At 41.0% G+C, this 13,034-nt stretch overlaps 1 protein-coding gene across 8 annotated transcripts in view; it reads right to left on the bottom strand.

The window, feature by feature from the left end:
* The window catches only part of LOC309704789 (TANK-binding kinase 1-binding protein 1-like), a 32,728-nt gene that overhangs the window by 3,410 nt on the left and 16,284 nt on the right, over positions 1-13,034 (bottom strand). For 7 of the 8 annotated variants that reach the window (XM_082530218.1, XM_082530214.1, XM_082530215.1 and 4 more), the window contains 11 exons: positions 11,085-11,325; positions 10,841-10,972; positions 10,161-10,265; positions 9,891-10,041; positions 7,745-7,938; positions 7,156-7,223; positions 6,966-7,072; positions 6,207-6,379; positions 5,825-6,106; positions 5,146-5,226; positions 4,825-5,052 (listed from right to left, as the gene is read on the bottom strand). In XM_082530218.1, the coding sequence (XP_082386344.1) occupies positions 4,825-5,052; positions 5,146-5,226; positions 5,825-6,106; positions 6,207-6,379; positions 6,966-7,072; positions 7,156-7,223; positions 7,745-7,938; positions 9,891-10,041; positions 10,161-10,265; positions 10,841-10,972; positions 11,085-11,318 (1,755 nt within the window). In that variant the 5' untranslated portion in view covers positions 11,319-11,325. Of the gene's footprint in view, positions 1-4,112; positions 4,229-4,824; positions 5,053-5,145; positions 5,227-5,824; positions 6,107-6,206; positions 6,380-6,965; positions 7,073-7,155; positions 7,224-7,744; positions 7,939-9,890; positions 10,042-10,160; positions 10,266-10,840; positions 10,973-11,084; positions 11,326-13,034 lie in introns of those variants that run through there. The other variant, XM_082530219.1, reaches the window with a different exon arrangement.

The following is a 13,034-nucleotide window of genomic DNA, read 5'->3' as shown; positions in this document are numbered from 1 at the left end:
TAGCTTGCCATCACCAGTGTGTGAATGTGTGCGTGAATAGGTGGATGACTGGATGTGTAAAGCGCTTTGGAGTCCTTAGGGACCTTAGGGACTAGTAAAAAATAAAATAATTTCCCCCAGGGATCAATAAAGTATTCTGATTCTGATTCTGAAAGCGCTATACAAATACATGCCATTTACCATTTAAAAGGGAGTTTTTCCTTCCCACTGGAGCCAAAGTGCTTGCTCGTAGGGGGCCTTAGCACCTACGAATCTAGAAGTTGTCTGATCTGGCCCATATTTCCCTTCTGTCCTCATACTGCGGTTAAAGGTAATTATACTGCCTATACTATGTGCAAAGAAGGCTAGAAGTAGCACTAACAGGTCTTATATGCCTGTTAGGTTTATATTGTTGATTTGTCATTTATGCTTGGAAACAATTGCTCATATATGCTTAGAGGTATATAATCAATTGTATAATGATATAGCAGTCTGCAAAGACTCTTTGTGCCCCCAGAGCACTCTGGCATATGCACACACATCCTAAGGTCATGAGAGAAGTCGTACCTTCTCTTACTGATTTATGGTATAGGAGGACACCTGCTCTGTATCTGTTTTAGCATAAGAGCCCTTTGTTTAGGTGGACCGCTGGGCTCCTAGCACCAGCTTTGGGGAGTCGTTCACAGGGTTACATCTTGACCACACACACACACACACACACACACGTACTCTTTGTTCATATGTATGTTAATGAACCTATACATATTCATGTAACCACAATAAAGAGAAGTGCTACGGGGGAGCTAACTGAGAGTGACTGGGGTTCAAGTGGAAGGAACGGCGCTCGTCATAGTTCTCTCCGTCGTGCACGAGCAACACAAAGTGCTCTGGTGACTTGCGTCTTGCTTTTGCTGTTGTAGTAGAATTGTCTCGGTGTTCCAGCAGTAGGCCTGTGCTACACAGACCTATCAATGCCCACTACTAGAATTGCACCACCAGTGCTACACACACATCTTAAGAGAGATTATGGCACACTCCTTTTTACATAGTCTTTAAATCCTTTAGGTTTCTTGGGTGTCACATGGCAAACCCAAAGCTTTAGCTTGAGAAGAAAATGACACATCACAAATTTAAAAGAGCTTCAATCAGCCTAAAAATAGCTTGTTGCTCTAAAAATAGAACCCCCTCCTCAAAGCTAGAACATCTTACTGATCACTGATTCAAGAAAATAAAAATAAAAAAGTCTGTTTCTCTTCGACATGGTAGCCAAGCTGACAAAAAGTCAGAGGTCTGTTGAGCCAAGCATTCCTTTAATCTTATCTAGCAATGACTTCATGATTTTCTCCACAAATAAAATTAGATTCATTGGATAAAAATGATTCAAACCCATCATAATGTCCAGCCTTTTTAAATATCATTGATATTTTTTAGACCTGTTTTCTCAGAATGATCTTTCTGAGTTAACTTCAGGAATTACTAGCAGACCCATTCTTACAAGACTTCTCTAAGAAGTCCAACTGTTAGTTAATGCTTCCTCAAATGTGATCAGCTCATCTCTAATAATCAGTTACCTACCACAAATCTTTAAGGTAGCAATAATTAAACTATTACTTAAAAAGCTATCACCTGACCCAGCTACCTCAACTAATTATAGCCCAATGTCCAAGCTTTTTTTTTTTATCTTAAAAATACTTGAAACATTAGTTAAAGTATTTAACTGATCACCTGCAGAGAAATGGTTTATTTGAAGAGTTTCGGTCAGATTTCAGAATTCAGTACAGAGACAGCGTTACAGTTTACAAATGATCTTATGGCTCATCTCATTTGTGTATGGACAGCAGAGGAAGAATTTCATTGCACAGAGAAATGCTATTTCTTCTGTACACATGAGAATAAACTCTTTGAATCTTGAGTCTCTGCACTTGTCCTGCTAGATTTGCGTTTTTTTTTGTTGACCACAATATTTTATTAGGAATTAAAGGGGCTGCACTGCAGTGGTTTGAATAATATCTGTCTAATAGACAGTAAATGTTGTTCATGTAAATGGGGAGTCCTCTTTACACACTTAATTATGAAATGATACCCAACCAGACCTGACTCGTCCGGCCACTACGGCGGCTCAGTGGTCCTTGTTGCTGTACTGCTCACATCAGTGTAGCCCCGGCTCTTTCTACTCATGTTCTCTTCGCCTTCGTCAATACTGATTCTACTGATAATAGATTCTACTGATTCTTCGCCTGTTTCTTTGTATATAGATTTCACTGTCCCTGTTTCTGCCCTGGATCCCTGAGAGTGAGTTTGGAAGTTCGAGTGTGTTTCTGGCAGTGTCTGACTGCAGCGGAGAGTGGTGTCCTCCTTCTCTCCATAGCACTTGGCGGTTGTTGTAAATAAGCCATGAAATTTCAATTCCAAACTCACAGAGTCCTGTGCTTGACTCTGTGAGTTTACTGTGACAATCTTAGAAATATGTTATCTAACCACATGCTTACTCTGGATGGCATTACCTTGGCCTCCAGTAATACTGTGAGCTGACTAAGACATATCCTTCAGTGTTCATATTAAACCAAATGTTTAAGGACTGCTTTCTTCGATTTGTGCAACATCTCTAAAATTAGAAACATCTATCTCAGAGTGACGCTGAAAAACTAGTTCCTGATAATAATAAATTACAGTAGTCCAGCCTACAAGTAAAAAATGCATGTAGTCCTAAAACAGTCATTCTCAAACTGTGGTACACGTACCACTGCTGGAACGTCTCAAAGACTTTTTTAAGATCAAATGATTATTTAAAATGTTAAAAACATTCAAGATCACAAAAATTGAGTTTAAATAAAGTTTTGTCTTTTTTGAAAAAGGCATATTCCTTTTTAAATCAGCCAGTAGGCAAGCTTACTAGGCCGGCCTAACAAGTAGCTAAAAGGGTTGACAAACTAAGTCGTCATGGCAAGTGGAGGAATGAAAAATAACGGTTCAAAAGCATTGCAATCCTGGCTCCAAACAGGAAGTATCAGAAGGAGAACTGTACAGAATAGCAGACAGCAGAAACTTTGGACTTTTGAATACAGCTGTGCAGGGAATACCCTGCACTTTCAGACAAGGCGATGTGCTTTCTCCTTCCATTTACGATCACGTATCTACACAAAATACAGAAGCAGATTGGATCTGAATCAAACCTGAGGCTGAAGCTGACCTCAAATGACCAAGACATCACAGAACTGTGTTTACAGAGCCATGCACATTCCTCTCATTAGGTATGTAGGCTAAGTTGCAAATAACCAATGAGTTGATACAGAGCAGTTAATAGCCTCACTGAGTGTTTCAGTGCAGTACATTTGTTATTCACTTGACGTGTTTTTCAGTCAAGTACAGTTATGGCTGTTTATGGCAGTTAAATATTTAGCATTCATATAGGAAATAAAATTATCTCGTGTAAACAGTATATGTTGTTAAATAGGCCTATATCTCACTCTTTTTTCCCCCCTCTCTATCTATTTTGTCTTTTCCACACACGTATTCACACTCCAATAAGCACATCGGAAGCAACTCAAGCTTCAGTATCTTGCCCAAGGATACTTTGGCATGCCAAATGGAGCAGCAGAGGATCAAACCACCAGCCTTCCGAATGGCAGATGATATGTGCTATTTCCTGATCCACAGTCATCCCATTAATTAAAAAACTTGATTTAATTGAACTGAAGCTTTCGGCAAGCTAATCTCAACAAGCTCATAACAGTTATATGATTTTAGAAGAGCAAACATAATGAAAAGAAGCAAAACGATAATATTTGGACACTAACAAAGTGTGTGTCTTTGTTTAATGTGATGACATTCAGTGTCTTATTTAGCCGCTTGTGAGCAAACCAAAACGTAATTCATGAATGGGGTGGCTATTTACTTACTTCAACATTTAGAACAATATAATGAAAATATTCAACATTGCCAAAGAGTCAATGTCACAGATATTTATCAGAAATGGTGTGTATCTGTGACATTAAATTTCTGAGAAGATGCTACTAATTACTAATTTTTTGCAGAGCTTCAAATTACATTGGGAATTTTTCACATGCAAAGTTTGATTTTTCTGCCTTCCTTGCCAGCTCTGTCCAGTGTTGCAGAGTGGAAAGCTGCTTTTGGAATGCTTCTAAAATGACACAGTTGGTGAAGTTTGAATCACTGTAGGCTGCCTGTCCAGGGTCTATCCTGACTCTTGCACTAGACAGCTGGGGTAGGACCCCAGCTTCCTGCAACCCTGAAATTAATAAGAGCAAGAAGATGATGGATGGATCATTGTCTTGAATGGGCACAATCTGCTCCATTGGCTGCATCAGAACCAGAGCTTGGTAAAGTTTGAGTTAACCAGAGACTCTATTCGAGCATCTAACAAAACCTCATGAAGAAAGCCCATCTATGCCAGGAGAACTGGAAATACAAGTTGCTAACTTATTTCAGGGTTTAAATATTACTTTCTCCTGTATTACAGAGTCTTAAGAGTCTTAAGAGTTTGTGCAAGTGTCTGTGAGAGTGTTTTTCTTTTTTTTTACCAAGTTTAAAATAATATTTCAGTGTCTCATCTTTACTGCACAAACTAAACAGGCAGATTTATTTCTCTGTGGCATCAGCTAAAAGGAATACAGGAATGTCTTTTTAAAGCAACTTACATTTTTTTTCCATACACAAATTATACAAACATAATCTTCAGCATGTTAAACAAATTAAATTACCCGAGGTAACAGAGGGGTTTTGTGCTTCAGTGGGACTTCTTTTGAGCTGCAGCACTGAGCGTGTTGGGTCTGCAGGAAATCTCTTAATAGCTTCATGTAATCCCCAATATTGTTTTCTACTCACATTAATAGATGGCCATGACTGAGCATGCTCAGTGTTCACGTAGGGAGGCAGATGGCATGAGAGCATGGTAGGGCCCTCAAGGGCTGAGAAAGAGGGATGGTGGGACTGTTTCCTTGGAGACTGGAAAGAGGAGTGAAGGGGCTGTTCCCTAGGTGACGATGAACCAGTCCCAACAGCACCAAGAGTATGAGGTGGGCTGGCAACGGGCGATGGATATGTACATACGTCCTGTAAATTTACATAGCACACAACCCCACACATCTTCAATATGACCTCTAACTCTAGATGAAAATCAGTAAACATCAGAATCATTATCATCACCTCTTCATCATCTGAAGACTGAGGTGGTGTTACCAGTGGCGTGGGTTCAGTTGGCTCATCAGTGTGACAGAAGTGGTGAACCTTCATGAGAAGAAAAGTAGGGTTAAGTAGATACTGTAGTTTGGCAGAATAGTAGTCATTTTTGATGTAACTATCATGTTACATCAAAAATGACTAAATGATTATCAGAGTGATTACTTTTCTCTGATAATCCACTAGCCAAAGGCAGCTTAGAAACGAATCCACTATTTACTAAGTTGAACAAACAACCAGTTCCTAGCACAACACAGACTCCATTAGCTAGCTGCTACATTGTGCATCAAGCCATTTGTCTGCATTACCAAGAATGTTAGTGCTAGCAAACACTAGCAATAGGTCAGCAAGTTTTATCTAGTGAAGCCAAATAGGAATATGGCCATCAGTGGAAGACTACTTTGAAGCCCACTACATCTAAAATATCAAGGGTAACCAAAAAGAGAAAATTTGACACTAAAATACCTCATCTTGATTTGTCTAACTCAGCATGCTCAAGCGTCATAAAATCTTCAAATAAACTATGGACTATGGACTGGTAATGGCCAGAGCACCCAGCACTCACTGCTAAAATGGGTTACAAACCGTTGTTTCATCATAACATCTGAAAAACAAGAACTAAGTGAATACAAGTTCTACTTCTCACCTCAGCAGCCACAGGAAAGTCCAGGTCGAGAACACAGTGACAAGGACTGCTGCTCAGGCTGTTGTCACCACACCTTTCTATGCCCCTTCCTCCTCCTCTCTCCACTCCAGCTCCATGAGCTGATGCTGGTCTGACCAAACCCACCAGTGAGGTACAGAGCTGACTTTTGGTTTGACCGTAAGCCTGCATGTCCCCATGGACGTGCCTGGGTTTGGGAAGCGTAGATACTGGGTCCCTTAACAGATGAACTGGGGGCTTTTGGTTGACTGATGTGTTAGATACCTTGGAAACAGGAGGCAAGGATCAGTACAAAATAAAATACATAAAAATATTTCACAAAGTAGTTGTCATTTTCATGTTCTACTAAAATGTGTAACCTAACCTCTGAGTAACTTCGGCGACCCTGGAACTTAGCTCGTAGGCGGCTGCTAGTCTGCTGATGGGAATAGGAGATGGACCCTTCAGTTGAGGACATAGGAGATGGGGGAGTGGGGAGGAGTCTGTCAGGGGAGAGTGAGGCACGCTGGGAAGAGGTTGGAGAGAGATGCTGAGGAGCTGTGCAAGAGCAAGAGAAAGATGAATGAAGAAAGGAAATAACAGACCTGAAAACAACTTCTGCTTAAATGTGTAAGAATTGCAAAGACTATCAAAATCAATCAAAATCAATAGCTAAATTAGTGACTATAGGGTTTGTCCCATAGATAGTTCACTTAAGTTTACTGTGGGTGCTGACATGTGTCCAACAAGTTACTGCATAGCTTCCAATCAAGTAGAATCCAAGTAGAAGTTGCAGTGGTCACGGTATGGTCATCTATACAGAAGGCTGATTATACCTCCTGCAGTCTGATGTAAACAGAGGATGTTTGAACTCTTTCATCATGATCCAACAACTCCACAGCTAACATGAGTTGCTATAAACTATCAGCTATTGACTAAGATGAAAGAAAGATGTTTATTACTGTTTCACAGTAACACTTGAGCCTCAGTACAAAAACTGTTCCAGTAAGTGGGTACAGTACATGCAATTAAAATGAAAAACTTTCAAGCTGGTAGAGACTTTTAGCATATCTACAGGACAAGTCTCTCTGACAAATATTCTACCACAAAATCCACAAATTAGTCACTCTTTCAGGTTGCTTACCAGGCTCCTGTGAGACATGCTGCAGAAGGTCACTCTGCTTTGCAGCCAGACAGCGAACATGACCCAGCTCCTCTGTGAGCTCCGTGTAAGCTAATGCCAGGTTAACCCTGGAGCACACACACACACAGACACACGCATAAGACAATGAACTATAGACTTCTATTTAAATATTCTTTGTAATTAGACTTACTGTTCATCGCCGGCTTTCTTTATCCATTCTACGTCACAGTGTTCACAGTGAGAAGACAGGTCCTGTGACTGACACAGACACACAAGGATCTGTGGTTAGAACTACCAATCACTGAAGGAAAACACGAGATGTGACTGAAAATGATAAATGTTTATAAATTAATATTATTATAAATTAATATTTGGGAGTATGTAAAATAAAGCTTAAAGTCTATGCATGGGATAAATGATTGAAAACCTTTCCTCAGTATCCTCGTATTATCGTATTCTAACAATTTCTGAAGATTTATTCATTTATTTTAATTTAAGGGTTTTGTTTTTTTTTACCACAATAACTCTGAAAGACTGCAGCAAGTGGCAGTCCAGGAGTGTAATTTGTTTGTTGAATTTGTTTTAAAATAACCTGACATATAATGGACAATAGTGCAGCTTATAAGCTTTAACGTTAAAGCGTGGCTGCATGGCAGCACCTTAGTCATGACTGCCTAAGTGTGCTTTGTTGACCCACAGCAGTTGTGAGATCACAATGTCCTGCAGTCCATCTGTACTTGATCATGGCCAGTTAAGCATTTAAAGCAATTGAGAGGTACCTGTCTTTGTGCTTCCCGCAGCTTTGCTACCTCATGCTGCAGCCTCTGGACCTCAGCCCTCATTGCCTTCTCTCTCTGAAAAGCCCCCTCAGCCTGGTTCTGCGCACCCTCCAGCTCAGCCTCCAGCTGCTGCACCTTCAGGTCCAGAAGGGCATCCAGACTGCAGGAGCTCTGCAGTGTCGGCCCTGGACCATCTGGAAAAAAAAACAAAAAAACAAAAATGAAAAAAAGAAATGACAGCTTCACATATATCTCCCTGCTCTGGATTTCGCAGTGTAACCCAGTTTGAGCAGCGTTAGCAAGGAAATGCTGTTTGGCAGGAAGCCACAGGGGGTGCTGGACGTCATTAAAGAAAGCTGGGAGCAAGGTCCAAGCTCAGGTAAGAATGAACTTCAATATGTTCTGGACCTAAAAGCAAAGCTATACACACTGGGGAGGTTATCATGGGAAAATTTGCTCTAGGCCGAGGAACATCAGCAGCACCTAAGATAATTTTTGCTGGGAGATAAATTGCTTGTATTGCTCCCTTCATCCAGCTCACCAAGTGGAGCTGGATGAAGTGTGTTGGTAACACATGACAAGTGTTACCAACACATTGACTATGAATTGGTGCTGTTGGAGCAGAGTGGAGCCACAGAGTTCCCATTGTTGTTTATTGTGTCTTATGTGTCATGTTTCTGCTCTGCCTGGTTAATGCTGTCATGCCTGTGTGGTGTCATGTTTTCCTGTTTATTTTGAAAGTCCAGTTTTCATGTCGTTGTGTTTTAGTTTACATTTCCTGTGCATCATTATGTTCATCCGAGTCAGCTGTTTCCTCATGTGTCTCCACTTCCCCTGATCACCTCATGTGTGTATTTAAGTCCTTTGTCTATTACTGTTCATTGTCAGGACGTCTGCCAATTTTCCTCATGTCATCTAGTCACAGTCATAGTTTTACCTTTTGTTATCATGGTCAGTCATAGGTTCAACATAATTTATCATAGTTATGCTTGGTGTTTCATAGTTTCATGTTTTCAGCCGAAATAAAGGCTCACCTTCAGTTTGCAAACCAGCTCCTTGCCTCCAGTGTCTGCTTTTGGGTCCGCTCCAACAAACACACCGGCGCACCCCGCCGTGACACTATGTCACCAAAACCAAAAAGGAGATGAAGCAGTACTTGGGGCTGGCTTGTTATTACTGCAGGCTCTTTTAAACTTTGCTTAGCTGACCAGCTTCTGACCTCACCCGAAAGTGTGTCCCAGAACTTTGTGGGTGGTCAACTCTGTTCGCTGTTACCTCCTGCTGTCCGGATCATGCCCTAGCAATTGTTCCATTGCAAGAAAGGATTCCTTTGATTTTCAAAGACATAATTCAACAAACTAGGAAAGGACCGAACAGGAATCCGAGCAGAGAGCAGAGTTAATTCCAAGAATGAAGGTTCAAGTTGGTCCTTAAATACCCTCACTTTATTGTAGCCCTATGATGAGCAGGTGTACCTAGACCACAGCAGAGACCAGCTCCGCCCCAAATGGAGGAGAAAAGGAAAACGTGTCTTCCAAGGTTGGAAAAAACAGGTCTCAAACTCCCCAAACATCCACACTATGACAGGCAGACCAAGGATGCTTGGCAGCACTACTAAGGTGTTTGACTAACGAATGGAAGAACAATCGTAATCATGAAGGATCCTCAAAACGGTCCAGTACCATCAAACCTGCTAATTGCCTGCATCTTCACAACATAGAAGCTCCACTAAGGCATAGCAACCAAGCTGAATAGGCACATGAGTAAACACATGAGCGCGGAGTGCATACTAGAGGGCCATCGCCCTCCGATAGTGGAGAAGACCAGACAGCATTGCTTGGATTGACTACAAGACAGACTATGACCCAATGCCACACACACACTGTACAAGGCTAATAGTGCTCTATAGCATTCATCAGGAATGCCCCGCCCTGCTGTTGGTACAGAAGAATAGCGGGAATAGAATATGTAAAGCAATGAATTTGTGAATGTGACAGATTTTAAATAAATGGAAATCCTGAACTATAACTATGACAGTTACAAACAGTATAGTTTTTACTTGCCCTTTATGGATTAGGATATTTCTCCTACTGCTACCATAGACATTTATTTAAGCAGATGTGCCCCTGATATATAAAGAACCCACCTCTCGGTATGTCTAGACTGGCATGGAGTTGAGACTTATGTAAGTCTTTGCTGTGCAGCTCAGTGCTGAGTTTCTGCAGGGAACTATCTCTCTGCCTGAGAGCTGATTCGAGGATGCGGATCCTGTCCACGTGCTGCTCCACTAGAGTTGTCTGTCTCACACAAATGGAAACACAGCAAATTGCAACTGAAACCCAATCTGCTAGGAAATACCTCAGCACAAAATGTGTTTAACAGTACAAAACACATTATTATGTTTGTATGTATTTACCATTTTGTCTAGGTCTCTCTGGACATTGCTTTTCTCCAGGTGAATCTTCTCGTAAGCTTGGATGACTTCTTCCAGTCTCTCTTCTCTCTCTTTGCTCTTTTGGAGCTGAGAAAAATTATTTCTAACAATTTCAATTAATTCCAAATGAAATACAGTATACTACAGGTATCTAAATTTCAGAAAGATATGTTATGATATAATTTTACATTTTAAAAGGAGAAAGGTTTCTCCCATTATGAAGGCCTCCTAGTTACTGAGACATTTGCCATGGCTCAAATCTGTGTTATTGCTTTGCGGTTCCAAGAGGTAACCCCTAGGACTTTTTTTTAGCATTTTTTTTTTCAGTCTGAGGATCTGAAGTATGTCAATGGTATGTCATGATAGTTAATCAAATCTGAAAATGAGAGACTTCCTGAACAGTTAATGTAATATTTCTCTTAAACTCCTTGAATTAGAGCTTCACTGTGCAAGTACAGTGCTTGTGGTCCTGACTGCTGTGCAACATCATAACAGTCTGGTATGTGTCTCATCACTGTTTTGCCTGATTCTCAGCTGTGTGTTCACTATTTGTCAGATTACAAAAAATCCAAACAAGGCTGACAGAGAAAAAACCTCAACATGATTCACATAAGAGACTTGACCAGACACATCTAACTGGTGTACTGCATGTCAAATTTTACCTCCTGAGTGAGGGAGTTGATCCTCTGTTGTAGGTTGGTGGTCTGTGACTGAATAGTGCTGGTATCTTTGATGATGGGCTCACAGGAACAACACAGTATTGTCTCCTCTCCAAACTCAGTAATCATAGGGAACTGGGGGACAGGGCACAAACAAAGCATTCCCAACACAGAAATGTTACTGTATGCTGTTTTGTGTATGGGGTCTAGGATGTGTGGATATGTGTGTGTGCCTGCTGCTCTCCACCTTGACTTCGTAGTGTTCGAGTTTCCTTTTAATGCTACTGTTCTCCCTCTCCAGACTGGCTAGTCGGAGCTTGATGTCATGGTAGGCAGCAGCCAGGGCCAATCCAGACGGCGGATACATGTCTTCTGGCAGACGACTGGGTGGCCAGCGGATGCCATGCGCAGCCACATCATCTCTGAGGCCCTCTCCTCCTCCCAGCAGCCCCAGCTCCCCTCTGCTGAACAGATCCATCATCAGTTAGCTACAAGGGAAAGAGACAAAATGGGGGAGAATTGTAGAAATTCTTCGCTCTGTTAAGTTACAATAAACTGATCCGTAAGGCCAGTAATGTTAGGTTAGCGCTGTTGACGTCCTGAGTTCAATTCCACCATCAGGCCAGGGGCTTTCTGTGTGGAGTTTGCATGTTGTCCCCATGCTTGCATGGGTTCTCTCCGGGTACTCTGGCTTCCTCCCACCGTACAAAGACATGCAGTTATTGGGGATAGGTTAATTGATTAATCTAGATTGCCCATAGGTGTGAGCGCTGTAACCAAAATAATTTCCCCTAGGGATCAATAAAGCATTCTGATTCTGATTACTGCAACAAACTGGAATGGGTGAACAGACAGAAAAACTAGTAGCCATGTGACCTCACCATGCTCCTCCACACCCATTTCACACAACAGGAGCACTAGCAGCAATAAATGTATAAAAGTCTACATCCTGACAGAAGTTAAAGCCAGTGTGTGTGCAGCCAGGAGTTTATATGTTTCAATGAGGTTGGAGAGTAGAAAAAGATCACTACCTGTAATTTGATACATAGAAGTGGGGCCTAAGACTAATTGATGGGAGCTAACCAAAAATACTGCTGAATGGTGATATATTATTCCATCGTGATCCATCATTATCATCAGTTTTGACATCCAAAACTTTGAGTTACAACATCCAACACTATTGTCAGAAATGCAGCCATGACGATGCCTTTTGGTACTCTCTGTACAGTCCATACCTGTTAACAAACAGATAATAAATATTTGAGTCAAAAGAAATTGAATTTGGATTCATCACTCCACCTGCTCCAAATAACGTCCAGTCCAGTTTGTGTGTAATTTTGGTTACTTATCCTTTTGTCCCTATTTCCCTTTATTAGGAATGGCTTCTTGAATGCCACCATTCCACTGAGACTATTTCTTCAGCAAGTAGTAGTAGATCAAGTGATCAGCCAGATCCATCTCTCATCTAGTGTGTCAGTGTCTCCGATTCTGTCTGTCTGTTCTATTATTTTTTATATGTAGATACAGTACTGTTTTGTCTCTTGTGGTGTGTGCCTTTTTATGCTTAACTGATTTATATATGACGGTGGCCGAACAGTTGCCTAACAAACAAGAGATTTTGTTATGGTTTGAAAGGTCTTCAAAAACCCCGGAGAGCAACTCCACCAGAACATCTCCTTGGAAGCAAAATGTAATGAGGGGTGGCTCCCCACTGTTTTCACAGTACTGTATATTTTATTGATTGATTGATTAACTGCAAATATCCATTCCAAATATCCTTAATGGTATACAGTTTGCATATGGATCTTTAACAGACCAACAACAGCTCAGGACAGTTTGTGGAACAGAAACAACATGTAATCTATTGCTTGTGATTCTGGATACTGTTCTAATGCATACTGATTCATATCGGTTTACTTGAAATTAATATTTTCAAATAAAAAAAGGAAAGAAAAAGGAATGGCTGGCAGCAGAGAGTCACTCAAACATGTGACCATGGTTAAAACCACACATTTTGTTCATGCTGAATGTAACAAAAAACATAATTCCAATGCACCCCCTACCACCCCACCCCTCACATCAAAGTCTCTGCCTCTCTCACACACATTCAGCCCACATACTGCCTGTGTTTGTCGTCGTTTTCCCCATTTTGGCTCTAAATTTTCAAATCAATTCACTTAGCTGTATTATTAAGGGA

The sequence above is a fragment of the Aulonocara stuartgranti genome, assembly GCF_965226115.1.
Source record: "Aulonocara stuartgranti genome assembly, chromosome: 4".
NCBI lineage: Eukaryota > Metazoa > Chordata > Actinopteri > Cichliformes > Cichlidae > Aulonocara > Aulonocara stuartgranti.
The sequence above is the reverse complement of the archived record's forward strand: the minus strand, read 5'-3'. Positions and strand labels throughout refer to the sequence as shown.